The sequence below is a fragment of the Lissotriton vulgaris genome, chromosome 9 (genome assembly GCF_964263255.1).
Source record: "Lissotriton vulgaris chromosome 9, aLisVul1.2, whole genome shotgun sequence".
Classification (NCBI taxonomy): Eukaryota; Metazoa; Chordata; class Amphibia; order Caudata; family Salamandridae; genus Lissotriton; species Lissotriton vulgaris.
The window spans coordinates 699,136,664-699,151,957 of record NC_141697.1 but is presented as its reverse complement, the minus strand read 5'-3'; the positions used below and the strand labels follow the sequence as shown (position 1 = coordinate 699,151,957).

The 15,294-nt window shown below is 43.1% G+C and overlaps 1 protein-coding gene across 10 annotated transcripts in view; it reads right to left on the bottom strand.

Annotated features, from left to right (window-relative positions):
- CLASRP (CLK4 associating serine/arginine rich protein) overlaps nucleotides 1-15,294 on the bottom strand; it is an 893,416-nt gene that overhangs the window by 322,762 nt on the left and 555,360 nt on the right. For all 10 annotated transcript variants that reach the window (XM_086938423.1, XM_086938429.1, XM_086938425.1 and 7 more), the window contains one exon: nucleotides 7,999-8,247. In XM_086938423.1, coding sequence (XP_086794549.1) covers nucleotides 7,999-8,247 — 249 coding nt within the window. The remainder of the gene's footprint in view (nucleotides 1-7,998; nucleotides 8,248-15,294) is intronic.

Below are 15,294 nucleotides of genomic sequence, written 5' to 3'. Positions count from 1 at the left end.
TCAACAATTGTGATTGTCCTGCTAGCTGGAAAACTACCAAAGCCATGGGTATTCTGTCAGCACTTTGAAAGTAAAAACAAAAAATAGAGGTAAGGAGAGCAAGAAAGGATCAGGCGGTGGAGGGAGCAAATCAACTTTGCTGAGGGAGCAATTGAGGAGTGTGGAAAGGAGGTTTAATTTCTTTAAAAAAAAAAAATAATAATAAAAAAAAGATTCAGGGATGTGAGAAAACCTTCCTTATAATAGCAAAGTGTGTGTGTCTTTTTAGCAGATGCATTATGGTCTTCAAAGAAAAAAGGGTAAGCAGTGTTCTTTATCGCAGGTTTCTATGTGCATGCCTGGTGTTCACTACTGAATTATTTCAGTAGGAATTAAGTGAAACTGTTGGATTTCAGACTTACACTCAGGCAGAGAGTATTCAGAGTTTCCCTGAAACGAAATCAGCCAAAACAAAAAAAGAACCCACTATGTGTGATCCTTACTGTTACAACAAATTAAAGCCTGTGATGAGATTTTGGAAGAAGCTTGCCTAAGATGTTTTAGCTATTTTTAGCTATATATCCTTTTCTTTTATTCCATATTCAACACTAGTTGTTTTGGGAAATATCTTAAGAATGTTAACGAATATGCTACTTACCAGTATGCATCTGTTCTTGGCATGTAGGGCTGCTGACATTAATATCTGTGCATAGATCGCCGCCTAGTGTTGGGTCCGGATGATTGCACATTGTTGTCCTGGAAGAGTCTTCGAAGTATCAAGAGATAGGTGGCTCCTCCTCTGGACTACAGTGCACATGGGCATCCCCTCCATCATCAGATTGTTTTTCGCCATTGTGGCAGAGATGGAGTGTAATACAGTGAGTGATGTCCATGCTACATAGTAATTCTGAATGCTACAGCTGCTACAGGCGCCCGGGAAGAGGGTGGGCGATATGAATGTCAGCAGCCCTACATGCCAAGAACAGATGCATACTGGTAAGTAGCATATTCGGTTCGAGGCATGTGGGCTGCTGAATGGATATCTGTGCATAGATTACATAGCAGTCCCTACTGTTAGCGGCGGCTGCCCGTATCAGCTGCAGCAGTCTGAAAAAGAGTTTTGAGAACAGCCTGTCCTACAGCTGCCTGCTGTTTAGAATGCACATCTACGCAGTAGTGTTTTGTAAATGTATGTGTGGTGGACCATGTGGCTGCCTTACATATCTCTTCTAAAGGAATATTCCCCAGGAAATCCATGAACGCTCCTAATTTACGTGTGGAGTGTGCTCTTGGTGGAATGGTTAGTGTGCGTTTAGCCTTAGCATAGCAAAATCTGAATACACTTAACGATCCACCTGGCTATCCCTGCTTTGGAAATGGGGTTGCCTTTGTGTTGTGGAGAAAATGCGACAAAAAGCTGTTTTGTTTTTCTGAAATCCTTTGTTCTGTCTATATAGTACATAAGAGCCCTTTTGACATCTAATGTGTGTAGGGATCTCTCTGCGACATTTTCTGGATTAGGAAAGAAAACTGGCAGTTCTATGGTCTGGTTCATGTGAAACTGCGAAATCCCCTTTGGCATGAATGTAGGGTTGGTGCGTAGTACAACTATTTGCGTGGACTTGTATGAACGGCTCTTGAATGGTTAGGGCCTGGAGTTCACTAACTCTTCGTAGTGAGGTAATGGCTACTAGGAAAGCCACTTTCCAGGTTAGAAACTGAATCGCACAAGAGTGTAGAGGTTCCAACGGTGGTCCCATCAGTCTGGTGAGGACCACATTGAGGTTCCAGACTGGTGAAGGTGGGTGTCTGGGAGGGATCACTCTTTTGAGTCCTTCCAGAAAAGCCTTAATGGCAAGCACTCTGAATAGTGAGAGGTGCTGCCTGTTTTGAAGATAAGCTGCTATTGAGGATAAATGTATACGAATGGAACTGTACGCCAGATTACATCTGTATAAGTGCAACAAATAACAGATAATGTTTTGAATAGATGCATCCAGTGGGTTAATGTTATTGTTGTTACAATATATGACAAACCTTTTCCATTTAGCCGCATAGCATGCTCTGGTTGTGGGCCGTCTTGCCTCCTTGATGATATTCATACATTCTGGCGGTAAGTTGAGGTAGCCAAATTCTAAGACTTCAGGAGCCAGATCGCCAGGTTGAGCTGTTGCGGATCTGGATGCTGAATGTCGCCATGGCTCTGCGTCAAAAGCCTGGGTGTGAGGTGCAGCCTTTGATGCGGTACCACGGATATTTCTAGAAACGTGGTGTACCATGGTTGGCGTGCCCACATTAGAGCAACCAGGATGAGTGTCATCGAGTGTTGCCTCAGTTTGCGTGCCACTAGCGGTATTAGAGGGGCTGGGGGAAAAGCGTACGCAAATTTGCCTGACCAGTTCATCCACATCGCATTGCCCTGCGACTGTGGATGTGGGAACCTGCTGGCGAAGCTTTGGCATTTTGCGTTTTCCCTTGTGGCGAACAGGTCTATCTGTGGATGACCCCACTGCTGGAAGTACGGTTGGAGTACTGATGGGTGTATCTCCCACTCGTGCATCTGGTGGATGTGCCTGCTGAGCAGATCCGCCATCTGGTTGTCTTTGCCCGGGAGGTGTTCCGCCAAGAGGAAGATGTTCCTTTGAATGGCCCACTTCCACATGCTCTGAGCCAGATGAGACAACTGTGGAGAGTGTGTTCCTCCCTGCTTTTGTATGTAGTACATGGCAGTCATGATATCCGTCCGGATCAACACGACGTTGTTGCACAAGTGTACTTTGAAAGCCTTCATTGCCATGAAGATTGCCATCAATTCCAGAAGGTTGATGTGCATCCTCTTTTGCTGTGCTGTCCATAGTCCCTGCACCGTGTAATGGAGTACATGAGCTCCCCATCCTTGGAGAGATGCCTCCGTTGTCAGTATTATTTGTGGTACAGGCTCTTGGAACGGTCGGCCCTTGCAAAGGTTTCGTGGGTTCCACCAATGCAGAGAGTTGTATGCCAGACCGCCCACCAACACTAGGTCTTTGCATTGTCCTTGAGCCTGATTCCACGGACGTGCTAAGCACTCCTGAAGCGGGCACATATGTAGTCTCGGGTGCGGGACTATGAAGATGCAGGAGGCCATCATGCCTATCAACTGCATGAACACTCTTGCTGCAAGTGAGTGTTGGGGTCTGAACTTCTGTATAAGCAATTGCGTGCTGTTTATCCTCGCTGAATTTGGCTGAGCTTTGGCTGCCAGAGCGTTTATTGTCGCGCCCAGGTACTGACTCACATGGGCGGGCTGAAGATGTGACTTTGGATAATTCAGCGAGAATCCCAGACTGTGAAGAAGATGACTGGTGTGGGACATGTGGCTGGCACACTGCTGGGCATCTTTGCTTGAATAAGCCAGTCGTCCAGATAAGGGTAGACATGTATGTGCTGTCTCCTTAGGTGAGCTGCTACTGTCGCCAGGCACTTTGTGAATACCCTGGGTGCCGTCGTTACTCCGAAAGGGAGGACTTTGAACTGATAATGTTGATTTTGAATAGTGAACCTGAGATACTGTCTGTGTGATGGGTGTATGGGTATATGGAAATACGCATCTTTTAGATCTAGAGTCGCGAGGAAGTCTCCCTGACTGAGTAACGGTAGAACCTGCTGTAAAGTGAGCATATGAAAATGCTCTGACAGAATGTAGCTGTTTAGAGGCCTGAGGTCCAGTATAGGTCTTAGAGACCCGCCCTTTTTGGGTATTAAGAAATACAGAGAGTACACCCCTGAGCCTTGGTCTTCTACAGGCACGAGCTCTATGGCCCCTTTTTGCAGCATGCTGACGACCTCCTGCTGCAATAAGTGTAAGTGCTCTGCGGACATAGGACGGTGTCTTGGTGGTATGTTGGGTGGAGTGGATATCATCTCTAGACAGTACCCGTACTGGACAATGTATCTTACCCACCTGTCTGTGGTGATGGATTTCCAGACCGGCAGGAACTGCTGGAGTCTCCCCCCGACAGGTGTTATATGGTCGGGGGGCAGTGACAGGGCGTCACTGTTTGTTATTGGCAGAGGATCTGGAATTGTTGTTTCCTCTTCCTCTGCCTTTGATGTTGTTTCCACGGTATCCACCCCTGTTCTGTTTAATGTAGGTGGTCTGCGTACCTCCTTTATTATACTGTGTTTGCGGTGTGTGTTGGCCTCTTGAAGGTCCTCTAGTATTGGAGCGACGAAAGGAGCCACCCCGAAACTGCTGTGACTGGAGAGCCCCCATAGACTTTGCAGTCTTGTTGTCCTTTTTAATCTTCAAGGGTGGTGTCAACCTCAGGTCCAAATAAGTAGTCCGGTTTAACCGGCTGATTGAGGATAGTAGTTTGTATTTCTAGTTTGAATCCAGAGATTCTTAACCAGGCATGTCGTCTTCGCATGACGCTAGTGTTAATGGCCCTGGCTGCAGTGTCAGCTGCGTCTAGCGCGCACCTAATGGAAGCATTAGTGATAAGCTTGCCTTCTTGGATTAGTAGCTCTGCTCCCTCCTTGTACTGATCTGGTAGGTGTTGCAACAGTGTCTCAAGGGTATCGTAATGGGACCTGTCAAATCTGGCTAAGAGTGCCTGAGTGTTGGCAATGCGCCAGATGTTAGCTGCCTGCGCTGCCACTCTTTTCCTGAAGTTTCCAGTACTTTCGACTCTTTGTCAGGATGGGGTGCGTCACCTGTAGTTTGGGAGTTCACCCTTTTTCGTGCATTAGAAACTACTAATGAGTCTAATGGCAACTGTCCTTTTATATAAGTAGGGTCCACATGTGCCGGTCTATATTTTTTTTCAATTCTAGAGTTTAATACCCTTGCCCTTGTGTTTTGTTTAAAAATGTCACCAGCATGCTTGAGGACCCCTTTGAGCATGGGCAGAGTTTTGACAGTTCTTTCCGAAGTGGAAAAGGTGTCGAACAAAAAATCTTCTTCAACCGGGTCTGCATGTAGTTGTACATCATTGTTACCTGCCGCTCTTTCAATAAGGGTGTTAAAGGCAGTAGAGTCCTCAGTAGGAGATGTTTTAACATTGTATGCCTGAGTGTCAGGGGCATTTTGCGGATTTTTTGAGTCAGCAGGGTTCGCCCATGGTTGGGTTTGATCATCGGGATCAGTGTCCACATGATAAGTGTCATCCTAGTCTTCGTCATCCCCTGCATCCACATCTGAGTATGTGGGTGAAAAAGAGTTAGGTTCTTGTCCATAGGATTGCAGAGGTTCCACAAGAGCTGGCGATGTGGTTGAATCCCTTTTTTTCTTTAGTGGAATCCTATATGACTCCATGGGCGTTTCAGGTATTATTTTCCTTTTATACAAGGACAATCTACCAGTGTCCGAGTCGATGAACTGCCTTGACTCTTGCTCTTCAGGCTCTTCTGTAGCCTGCAGTCCCATCGACACTCCTTTATTGGCTCCGATACCCTTTTTTGGTTCGAACATCTTCGGTCGCACCATCGATGGCAACCCGAATTCGATTGGTGTAGAAGTGGTTGGAACTGTTCCGACCAACTTTGGGGTTGGGGCCTTTTTCGTCCGACCGTTGCAGCCTTTTCCCTGATGCGTTGGAGTGATTCCGACACCTCTTTGGACACGAATGGGGTCGTTTGCGTCGACTTGACAGGGTCCTTGGAGCCTGTCTTTGTCTTTGCCGCAGGCGTCGACTGGGGATCGACCCCCTCTTTCGGGTCGAGCACATTGTCCGTGCCGACTGTCTTCGGCGCCGACTTCACTGGTTCGACGGCCTTGACTTTGGCCTTCGGTGCCCCAATCTTCGGCTCGATGACCTTTCTGAATTTGTCGGTATCAACGTCCTTTTGTTTCTTCGGCTCCGAGGGGTTTGAGGCCTTGGAGCCGACCAGAGTTAGCTGCACTTTCGGTTTCGGTTTTTGCAGTGAAGCTTTCGGTTTCGATTTCTTTGGATCGACCGATGGCATTTTTGATACTGATAGCTCTTTATATGTGTCCGTAGCCGGGCCTTTATGCGGGGCTATAGGACGAGTCTGTAGATCTCAGGTTAAGACCTTGTGGCGATCCCTCGCCCGGAGCCTTATGGAGTGTTTTATCTCGGGCTCCCGTATCGACGGTGAGGCCTAGCTCCTCGCCTGAGCTATCTTCTACGGCACCATGGGCCTCTGCGTCGTCTCCTACCTCATCGACGACGCTTTCTTCCTCTTCGAATAGTTCCTCATCTTCGGCGTCATACTCCGAGTCATGGCTCGAAACAGGGTCCGAGTGTTCACCCTGATCCTCTAGATCAACGACCTCCTCGTCTTCGGTCCCGAAGATGTTTACTGGCTTAGGCGCTGATTTCTGTGACTCCAATCGAGCCGCGCGACGAATCCGAAGAGTTTTCTTCGACCTGAACCGGGCACAGGCCATACAGTTGGCCTCGTTGTGATCCGGGGACAGGCACTTGTTGCAAACCGGATGGACATCGATGTGCTGGTATTTTGCATTGCAAAGTGGACACCGTTTGAATGGGCTTCTTTCCATCGTAGGTCGAAGATCGGATCGAGTATTGGAAAGAAAACCGGCAGATTCCTCAATGTCCTTCCGAAGCAAAGTTATCGGTACCGAACGAAACTATACCGACGCTGTCGAAAGCCTTTTGGCTTTGTAGAAAGTTTTCCTAACTTGAGCTAAGATAGTAACATCCGAACCCAATGGCGGAAAAAAACAATCTGAGGATGGAGGGGATGCCCATGCGCACTGTAGTCCAGAGGAGGAGCCACCTATCTCGTGATACTTTGAAGACTTTTCCAGGACAACAATGTGCAATCATCCGGACCCAACACTAGGCGGCGATCTATGCACAGATATGAATTCAGCAGCCCACATGCCTCGAACACTGGTGTAGAAGCTGTGTGAACAGGTGTATTTCCTGTGCTGTAGGGGATATGGAAGTAAAACTGTTACTTCTTTTGTAGGTGCTGTGTGAACAGGAAAACCATTTCTGCTACAGGGAATGTGTGGAAAAATTTACCACATCTGCAGTAGGGGATGTGTGTACCGGTGTACCACTTCTATTGTATATGTTGTGTTGACCTGTGTACCATCTCTCCGGTTGAGAATGTGTGAGAAGATGTACCACTTTTGTTGTAGGTGCTGTGTGGAGAGATGTACCACCTTTGCCATAGGGAATGTGTGGGCAGGTGTACCAACTCTCCTGTATGTATACCACACCTCTGCTGTAGGGGATAAGTGGATTCAAGAATGGATCGAGCCACACTTACAAATCTCTGACTTAAGCCAGTTGGTGTCCTATATGCTGGCTACGGTTTATTTCTGATCATTCTGCTTTAGCATAGAGTGTTGCTGAATTGGGGATTAGTTTACTACTTTAGTTAAACATTTATGACCATCAATGAAGATCCTCGGACCTACAAGAAACAATTACTTGTGTTCTTAGTTCTGAACCAAAGACATCTTCACTGAAGTTATAAATGACGTTGTCACAGTCATGATGTTGGATAAGGGCCAGCAGGGTTAATTACAATTCAATCCTATTCCTCCGTTAAAAAAAGAACGGACTACGACAGGCAACTGTCAATACATGGGATCATGGGAAAGTAGTCTACAGGTCTCTTCGAGGCCCAGGGTGCTTTTTTTTATGCCTACTAAAGCAAAGCCTATTAGGCCTTCTTTTTCCTTCCCTGTCGAAAAGATAGACAGTATTTTAGGTTATGGTGCTGCAACATAGTTTTGTTAGATGGTTTATTTTTTGAATAAAGATAATTGAAGGAAAAAAACACAGTCGCTGACAAGACTCTGGAAAGTGCACTCTAGCACTGGGTATGCCAATTTTTGTACCCATTTTTATAAATGAGTGCATGATTTAAGTGTTTCAGGTTCCCTTATGTAGAGGGGACTCCAATGAAGATTACTATGATGCAGACCTAGGAATAAGAATAAGTAAACATATCTCACAGACTTCATTAACTAAATAAATTACATTGCAATCAGTCCCTCACAACGAGCTTATAAGAATATTATGGTCTTGTGGATACCTGGATCTGTGGCGAGAGTCATAGTGTCTGCTGCGGTCTGTGGAATCCGATCGGGAATGACGGCGTCCATCCCTTGACCCCCCACCTGAATAACGCCGACTACTGCTCTGGGAGCGGGAGTACCTCCTAGTCCTTGAACCAGAGCGAGAGTGCCTGTTAGATCTATGATGCCCGCTTGTCCTGTGGGATCGGGAACTAGATCGAGAACTTGAAGAGGATGAGGAGGAAGAGGGAGAAGTAGACTGCTTCCTAAAACAGAGAGGAAAGAACAGACAACATATTAAAAGAATGACATGAAAGTGGGATTAATGGGGCTAAAGTGTAAAAGGAGGTTCTTAAGCATTACTCTGATTACCTTCCTCAAGTGTCAAAGACATACATGAAGCAGAGCAGGGGTCGAATAGTCAGGTTCCTGATAACGAAGGTCTATATTTGTTCCACAATAAATAGGTTTAGAATCACGAACCATGTCCTTCACAAAGCAGATGAACGAGAATGGGCCTAAATTAAGATGTGCTTCATCTAAGATGATCGCTGAACCCCAGACTAAGTGAATAGAGAAGTTAATAAAATAAATGAGCAGGGCCATAAAACGCTGAATTCAATACAGTGTACATGTTCTCATTGCCCCCACTTCCACTATTTACTCCTTACTTAACTCATCTAAAGTAGCAAACTTTTCGAAGGGCAGATTATTTTAATTATTCACGCATGTTCTTTCACCGCAAACTTAATTGGAGCATGGATCTAAAAAAGACCATAGTTAAATTTCAGACATGCTTCAATGTGGTGTTAAGATTTGCAAATAGATTAGGCACACAACCAATAAGTAATTTAAAAAATTTGCAGGCAGAAAGCGACTGCTGCCACTTAATGGAGTAGAGATCTGGGGATGGCAAAGCTAAGGAATTCCAGGTAACAGAAAATAACTACCTATGCACTGATCCTATTGTATTTGGATTTGGGTATAAAACCAATTTACGACCAAGCTTTCCTCTAATCAACCTTGTACTAGATTCGACCAAATAGGGCCCCACCTTTCCATAGTTTACCTGAAATCAACTCTGGAAAAGTTGACAGTAAATGGGACAAAAATCATTATCTGGGGAAGGCATGAAAGCAGACTTAATGAACTGAATCTCAGCCATCCATGGAATGACCCACGCCAAATTATTGCTGACAGTTTTATACCCTCAAAGGAGACATTACTGGCTAAAGAACTATCACAGACACCCAAACAACAGGCACTTTGACTATTAAATATCGTTTGCAGTATACTTGGGGATAAGAGCCTTATGCAGACCAGTTATTTTGACTAATAAAACATTCTTCATATAGTAAGTTTAAACTAGAGATGTTTCCAACCAGAGTTTATCGCTCAAAATGGGATGCACAACTGTCACAATTCTTTAACTGCAAGCTAGGAGGCGGAGATACATTTTTCATTTTACGCCTTTTTGGTCTAAGGTGGGGTTCCAAGATGAAACTGGCTCCTTTCCTTATTTAGGAACAATAGTGTGAGACATTATTTCTATGCTTTAGGGAGGGAGGGAGAGGATGTGGTGTAACAGCCAGATCTGTCAACTTTGGAACTGGGGATCCAGATTATTGGCTCTGTGTCGGTTCATCATCCAGTGATTCTGGGCAAAATAAATGTATCTCCCCATTGCCTATAAGCAGCGCCTATATCCCCTCACGGGTGAATAGCAGCACTCTATAAATCCAACTATTTATTCATCACTTTGCGTCCTGTTTATGATCTGCATGGCTTATGCTAAAGAAAGAGTCACAATTAACTTTTTTTTATAACGTGTTAAATCATTTTCTTTTTTTTTTTTTTTTTACTGCTGGTCAGAAAACTATATTTTACCATTCTGCAATATACAATCATCATCACGTTGTAAGTTATCATGTTATGGCTAAAGCTCAACAATTAAACTTTGATACAAGTTAATATCAGATTCAATTACGTTCATGCAAAAACTGATGACACACAGCCTTGGGATGTCTTTGTATATACCCTGAACAAAGAATTACCCGTACGTTAAACAGCCTTGCAGAGAGGTAACTGAGGCTGTTTCCGTATAGTGACTATTAATGTTACATTTAACGTGATGCAGCATCCTTCTCAGAACTGAGGTAGGTTGGCTCTCAGACCCCCAGTCAAATATAAGTTGCATTCAAACACCCCTTCCGACAAACGCTTAGTAGCGTCATAGCTTGAATATAAAGGATTTGTAATAATTCCTGGGGCTTCGCAAAGAAAGAAAGAGAACGCAAGCTCTGAACAGGTGGCAGAGTATTTAACACTTTAAAATGCACACACAAACGTAAACCAAAAACATACACCATGCGTGTTCTAAAGAATTAGCCTCTAATAAAACATTAGCATCCACGTCACTGCTTCAACATCCCTGTCGCCGCCATAGCCATTTGTAAATATATTTGGAACATTACAGCCCAATTACTGATTCTTATAACACATGATCCTAACAACCAATATTTCACAAGAAATATAGTCTACAGGGAAGTGTACATAAGCCAAAGTATCTAAATGATGACCAGTGCACTACAACTACGCAAGAATGGGCAATTCCTAGATCACAGTTGCCCAGCAGAGTCGGCTCATTGTGAGACATTCAGGGCAAACAAGGCCTTGGCAAGAGTTGCACTTTGACTAATTATTTATATGAAGATGAGGTAGGTATTTAGCCCTCCTCGAACTATGCTGGGTACGTAGGTCAAACAATCTCTGATGACCATCAGCTACTACGTCCATTTTGCATATAGGGAAAGTGAATATATACAGTCAATGTCTGACTCTCATAGAATAGTACACTCTTACATTCAATATGTACAATTTTCATTAAATAAGCGGTTTTGTTTAAACTAAATCCATCTGCTTTATGCCGGTGTCTTGGGCACAGATTACTTGACAAATCGCAACAACTGCTCGTTATTGCCACGTTCACATGAAACATTGTTTCACTTTTCTTCTGTTACAGGACTTCTTCTCCTTAACCTTAAAAAATACAATGAAAATAAAAGCCTGCACTAAGTGTTTTAAGAATTAAAAATACTGTGTATTAAGACAGACAATAACGAACACAACTGCTCACTGCATTTTTACTACGATTCGAAGTACTACGTCCAAGTAAAAACTGAATACAACACCAGTGTCTTGAAAAAACACCAGAGTAGACAAATAGAATCACAAAACATTTCATTTAACAGTTAATTATAGTGCGGGACATCACTGAGATATCCAAACATTTTTTCCAACTCGTTTACAAAAGAGTACAAGTCAGTATGTTGGCACTGGTGATTGATAGGATTATGAGAAAACGATTTCATTCAGTATGCACTACAGGCACAAAATCGTGCAACGGTGTTGGCCCTGCACTTGAGACATCAGCACTCAGCAGTTGGAGGTAACTAAAAAAACGTTCTTAAAATCGCATAATGGTTAGAGAGAATTGAATTCTTTCAATAGTCTATGGCCAACACAACATCCAAATATGGCTAACACATCAACAAGCATGCGAGCATGAGCACTGTCAATTTCGTCTTTTGCAGAGTGAAATGGATTACTGATGATTCTGGGCAGCCACAATGTAAGCTTCCCTCGTGCACAAGCAGCAACAACATTAACTCTCACAGAACAGGTACACATTCGGCGGCAGCAGCAGCGCGCATATTCGTACAGTGAATAAGAGATATAGTACAAGCAGTAGCAACCCCCACACCCTCTTCTAACACAGCCAAACTGTACAGGTAACACATCGGCGATTTAAAGTTGCTACTTTTGGAGGCACTGTAAGACTTTATGACATCAAGGCCTACAACAAAATATCAGCAACAGGAAAAAAAAATGAATACATAACTTAATTTGTATACAACACACACAAAAGTGTTTTAACATTAAAAACACATGATACTATCAATCATCCTATTTACTTAATAAGGAAGAAGAGCGGCTAAATGGGGTCGTCTGGGTTTCATACTAGTCTCCTGCGGATTGAAGTGCCCTAACTAGCAATCTCCAACTCCTCAAACTGACTTACTATTAATAAACTCTATTGCCACACTGCATATTTAGGTGAAGATGTATAGACCTACGGCCCTGTAAAGAAACTGAACTGCTTCTGTCCTACCATTCCTACAGATTCGTGAATATATGTCTGATTCATTTGCTTTAATGACCAAGAGATTCGAAGTTTCCATTTGAGATGTGCCCCATTGGCTTATTTAGATTTTCTAAATTGTGTTTTTTACTCTACATTTTTCAAAGTATTGTCTCATCTATCTATCGATATTTTATGAATGATTCAGCTTAAAAAAACAACTAAAAAAATACAAATAATGCAATGCACATAAAACAATTAATTAGTAGTGTTAAAATCCAAATGATAACTTGAAGTTAAAACATATTAGTATTAAGAAAGTTAAGATCCTAAGATAGGCCAAGTCTGGCTGTGTTTCTGTCGGAGGCAATGAAGGAAACAAACGCCATGAAGATGGCATACTAATCTCTCCAGCAGCACAGTACCATAACCGCCTCGCAAAGTCTAATGTTAGGCTTCTTTAGGAGTGGATGGTGATACTGCCTCCTTGACAGCCGGGGTTTGTTCCTAGGAGCATAAAATGCAACAAAGTCTCTTCAACACTCCAATCATACACGCACAAACAGCTGGGAAGTTCTTCTTAATGGACCACTTGTTTGGATAAGACAGGGCTGGAAGCATTTTGTGTTGAGGCTCCTCTTTATCTCTGGGTATATGATGTCCATATATGCTTCATAAGTAAAACTCACCAAAAAAAAAAAAAAAGAGGTTACACCAGTACTTTCCACCCTATGGTCAGCCTAATCCTTAGAGCCAGTAACCCAACAGGCTGATAAATCAATTAATCTAAATGTGAGAGTATGAAAGAGCCTCTTTTTGACATGGTCACCATGGTCACCCCCATTTGGTGCCTGGTATTTGACACAACTTTGACTGAAGAGCACTGAGTTCCTGCTAACCAGGTCCCCAGTGACGGTGCTGTTTCACAAAAACAAGGTAGTTGTTCCACAATTGGCATGACCTTTAGCACCGCTGTTAGTCCATAGTAAATGGTACCCCTGGTACCTAGTGCAGGGGTACCTAAGTGGGTCCCTAACAGCTGCAGCATGTATTGTACCACCATAAGGGACCCACATCTAAACTCATGCAGACTGCCATTGAAGACTGTGTGGAATAGTGCAGATAAAAGTGAAAATACGACATGGCACATGCCCTGTGTACCATGTCTACAGACACTGAATGAAATATATGCAAGTCATCTCTACAGCCGGCCTTCCAGCCCTAAGGCAGGGTGCACTATATTACAAGTGAGGTCATATCTGCATGAGATGATATGCCCCTGTGCTGTTAAGTCAAATGGCTAGATAGTACAAGTGAACATTAAAGGCATCTTTTTTTTTTTGAGTTTTATATAACACAAAGTTAACTCGAAGGTATCAGAGTGCTTTACATGAGCACCAGTTGCATACCATAAAAACACATTCATTATTGTTAGGCATGGGGTGATTAAGCGATTTTCCCATAATCAAATGATGTTGACCGTCTTTGCCGAGACTCGAACCCGGTTCCGCAGAGTTGAGGTCGACTGCACTAGCCGTTTTGCCACATCCTTTCCACGAGGATCTTGAGTACATGTACTGATCACTGAACATTATGATTTCCCCAGCTACATGATGGCTTCACTGAAACCTATGGTGTTTGGTATCAAACATCTTGTCTTAATAAATCCAGTTAATAGTTTGCAGGAGTGCATTGACATATAAGAACAATTGGTTGGACAAATGTAAAACTGTGAAGAAAACAGAGAACAGGAGATGCAGATAAGATTTAGTAGGGAGAAACCAAGAAAAAAAGTGAAAATTTTTCTTACCTGTAAAAATTAATTTCTCGAAAAGTACTTACTTGATTTCTAAGTTCTTGGTGTTGAAATTTATATAAAAAATGTGTTATTTTTGTAAGTTGGTCTCAGATTTATTCTTGAGCGTGTCTCTTTTATTGCATCTGTGAGTGCAAGTGCTTAGTACTACTCGCTGATAAGCCTAAACTGCTTGCCCACACCACCAAAAATAAGAGCATTTGAGTTTATTACTTGTGCCTCCGCAAACCAATAAGGGTTGCCTGGACTCTCTGCCCAGTGTACCTCATTTTGGTACACTATATAGAGAGCCAGCTTCCTACAGGGGGAGAATATCTAATCAAATATTCAAAAAAACACAATTTGGGTACAAAATCTTTATTTACCCAAAGTTAATGCAAAAAAGGTTTTTTCAAAACATGTCAAAAGTAATTTAATTCCAGAACACTTCAAGAACGTTTTTGGTCTATAAGTTCACTCCATGTTTTAAGAAAGTTGTAATATGTATTTTCGTTCTATTAGTAACAGTTCACAATCCACGTTGTTTAGCAATACCAGAGTACTTTCACAAATCAAGCAAGCAAGTATTTTATGGCATCCTGTCGCTTCTTCAGCGCTCTGATTTTACAAACATAAAATCTGAAAGAAAAGATTTAAATTACACATTAAACCATTGTAGGAAGCTGGCTTTCAATGTAGTGTACCAAAACGAGGTACACTATGTAGAAAGTCCAGGCGACCCTTATTGGCTTAAAGGGCTTAAATTAATAATCTTAAATGCTCTCTTTAGATGAAGAGTGGGTTAGGCTTATCAGAGGACGTTATTAAGCATTTGGTGTACAGACATCGTCAATAAAGGAGAGAGACACAAGCAGAAACTCCAGACCAATTTAGAAAAACAACGTGCTTTCATAATATTTTAGACACCAAGAACTTGGCAATTGGGTAACAACGTAAGACTTTATCATATTTTACAGGAGAAACAGTAGAAAATTACAGCTGGCAGATTTGAGGCATGAGTCTCAAATGTGGTAATGTTATCATATGGGAGAAACATTCAATGCATAGGGTGGCTTTCAAACGACTAACGGGACTGTTCTTCCGGACTGAAGGCGAGTAGGGGCCAACGCCCAAGAAAGAACCACAAGTTCAGTTTTATTTGCCCATGGATGTCCGGGTGCAGCGGTGCTTTCAGCTGAAGTAGCCTCAGATGCTACATGCCATAGTCAATGGGAAAATACCTGTAAAAAAGAGGCTGCAAGGGTGGACTGGGAGTCGAGTCAAGCAGAACCCAAAGGAGGGGTCACTACTCTTGGAGGTCTCAGGGCCATAGAGACACCGTCAATTTCAATGTCAATTTTGGCGGTGGTGGTCTTC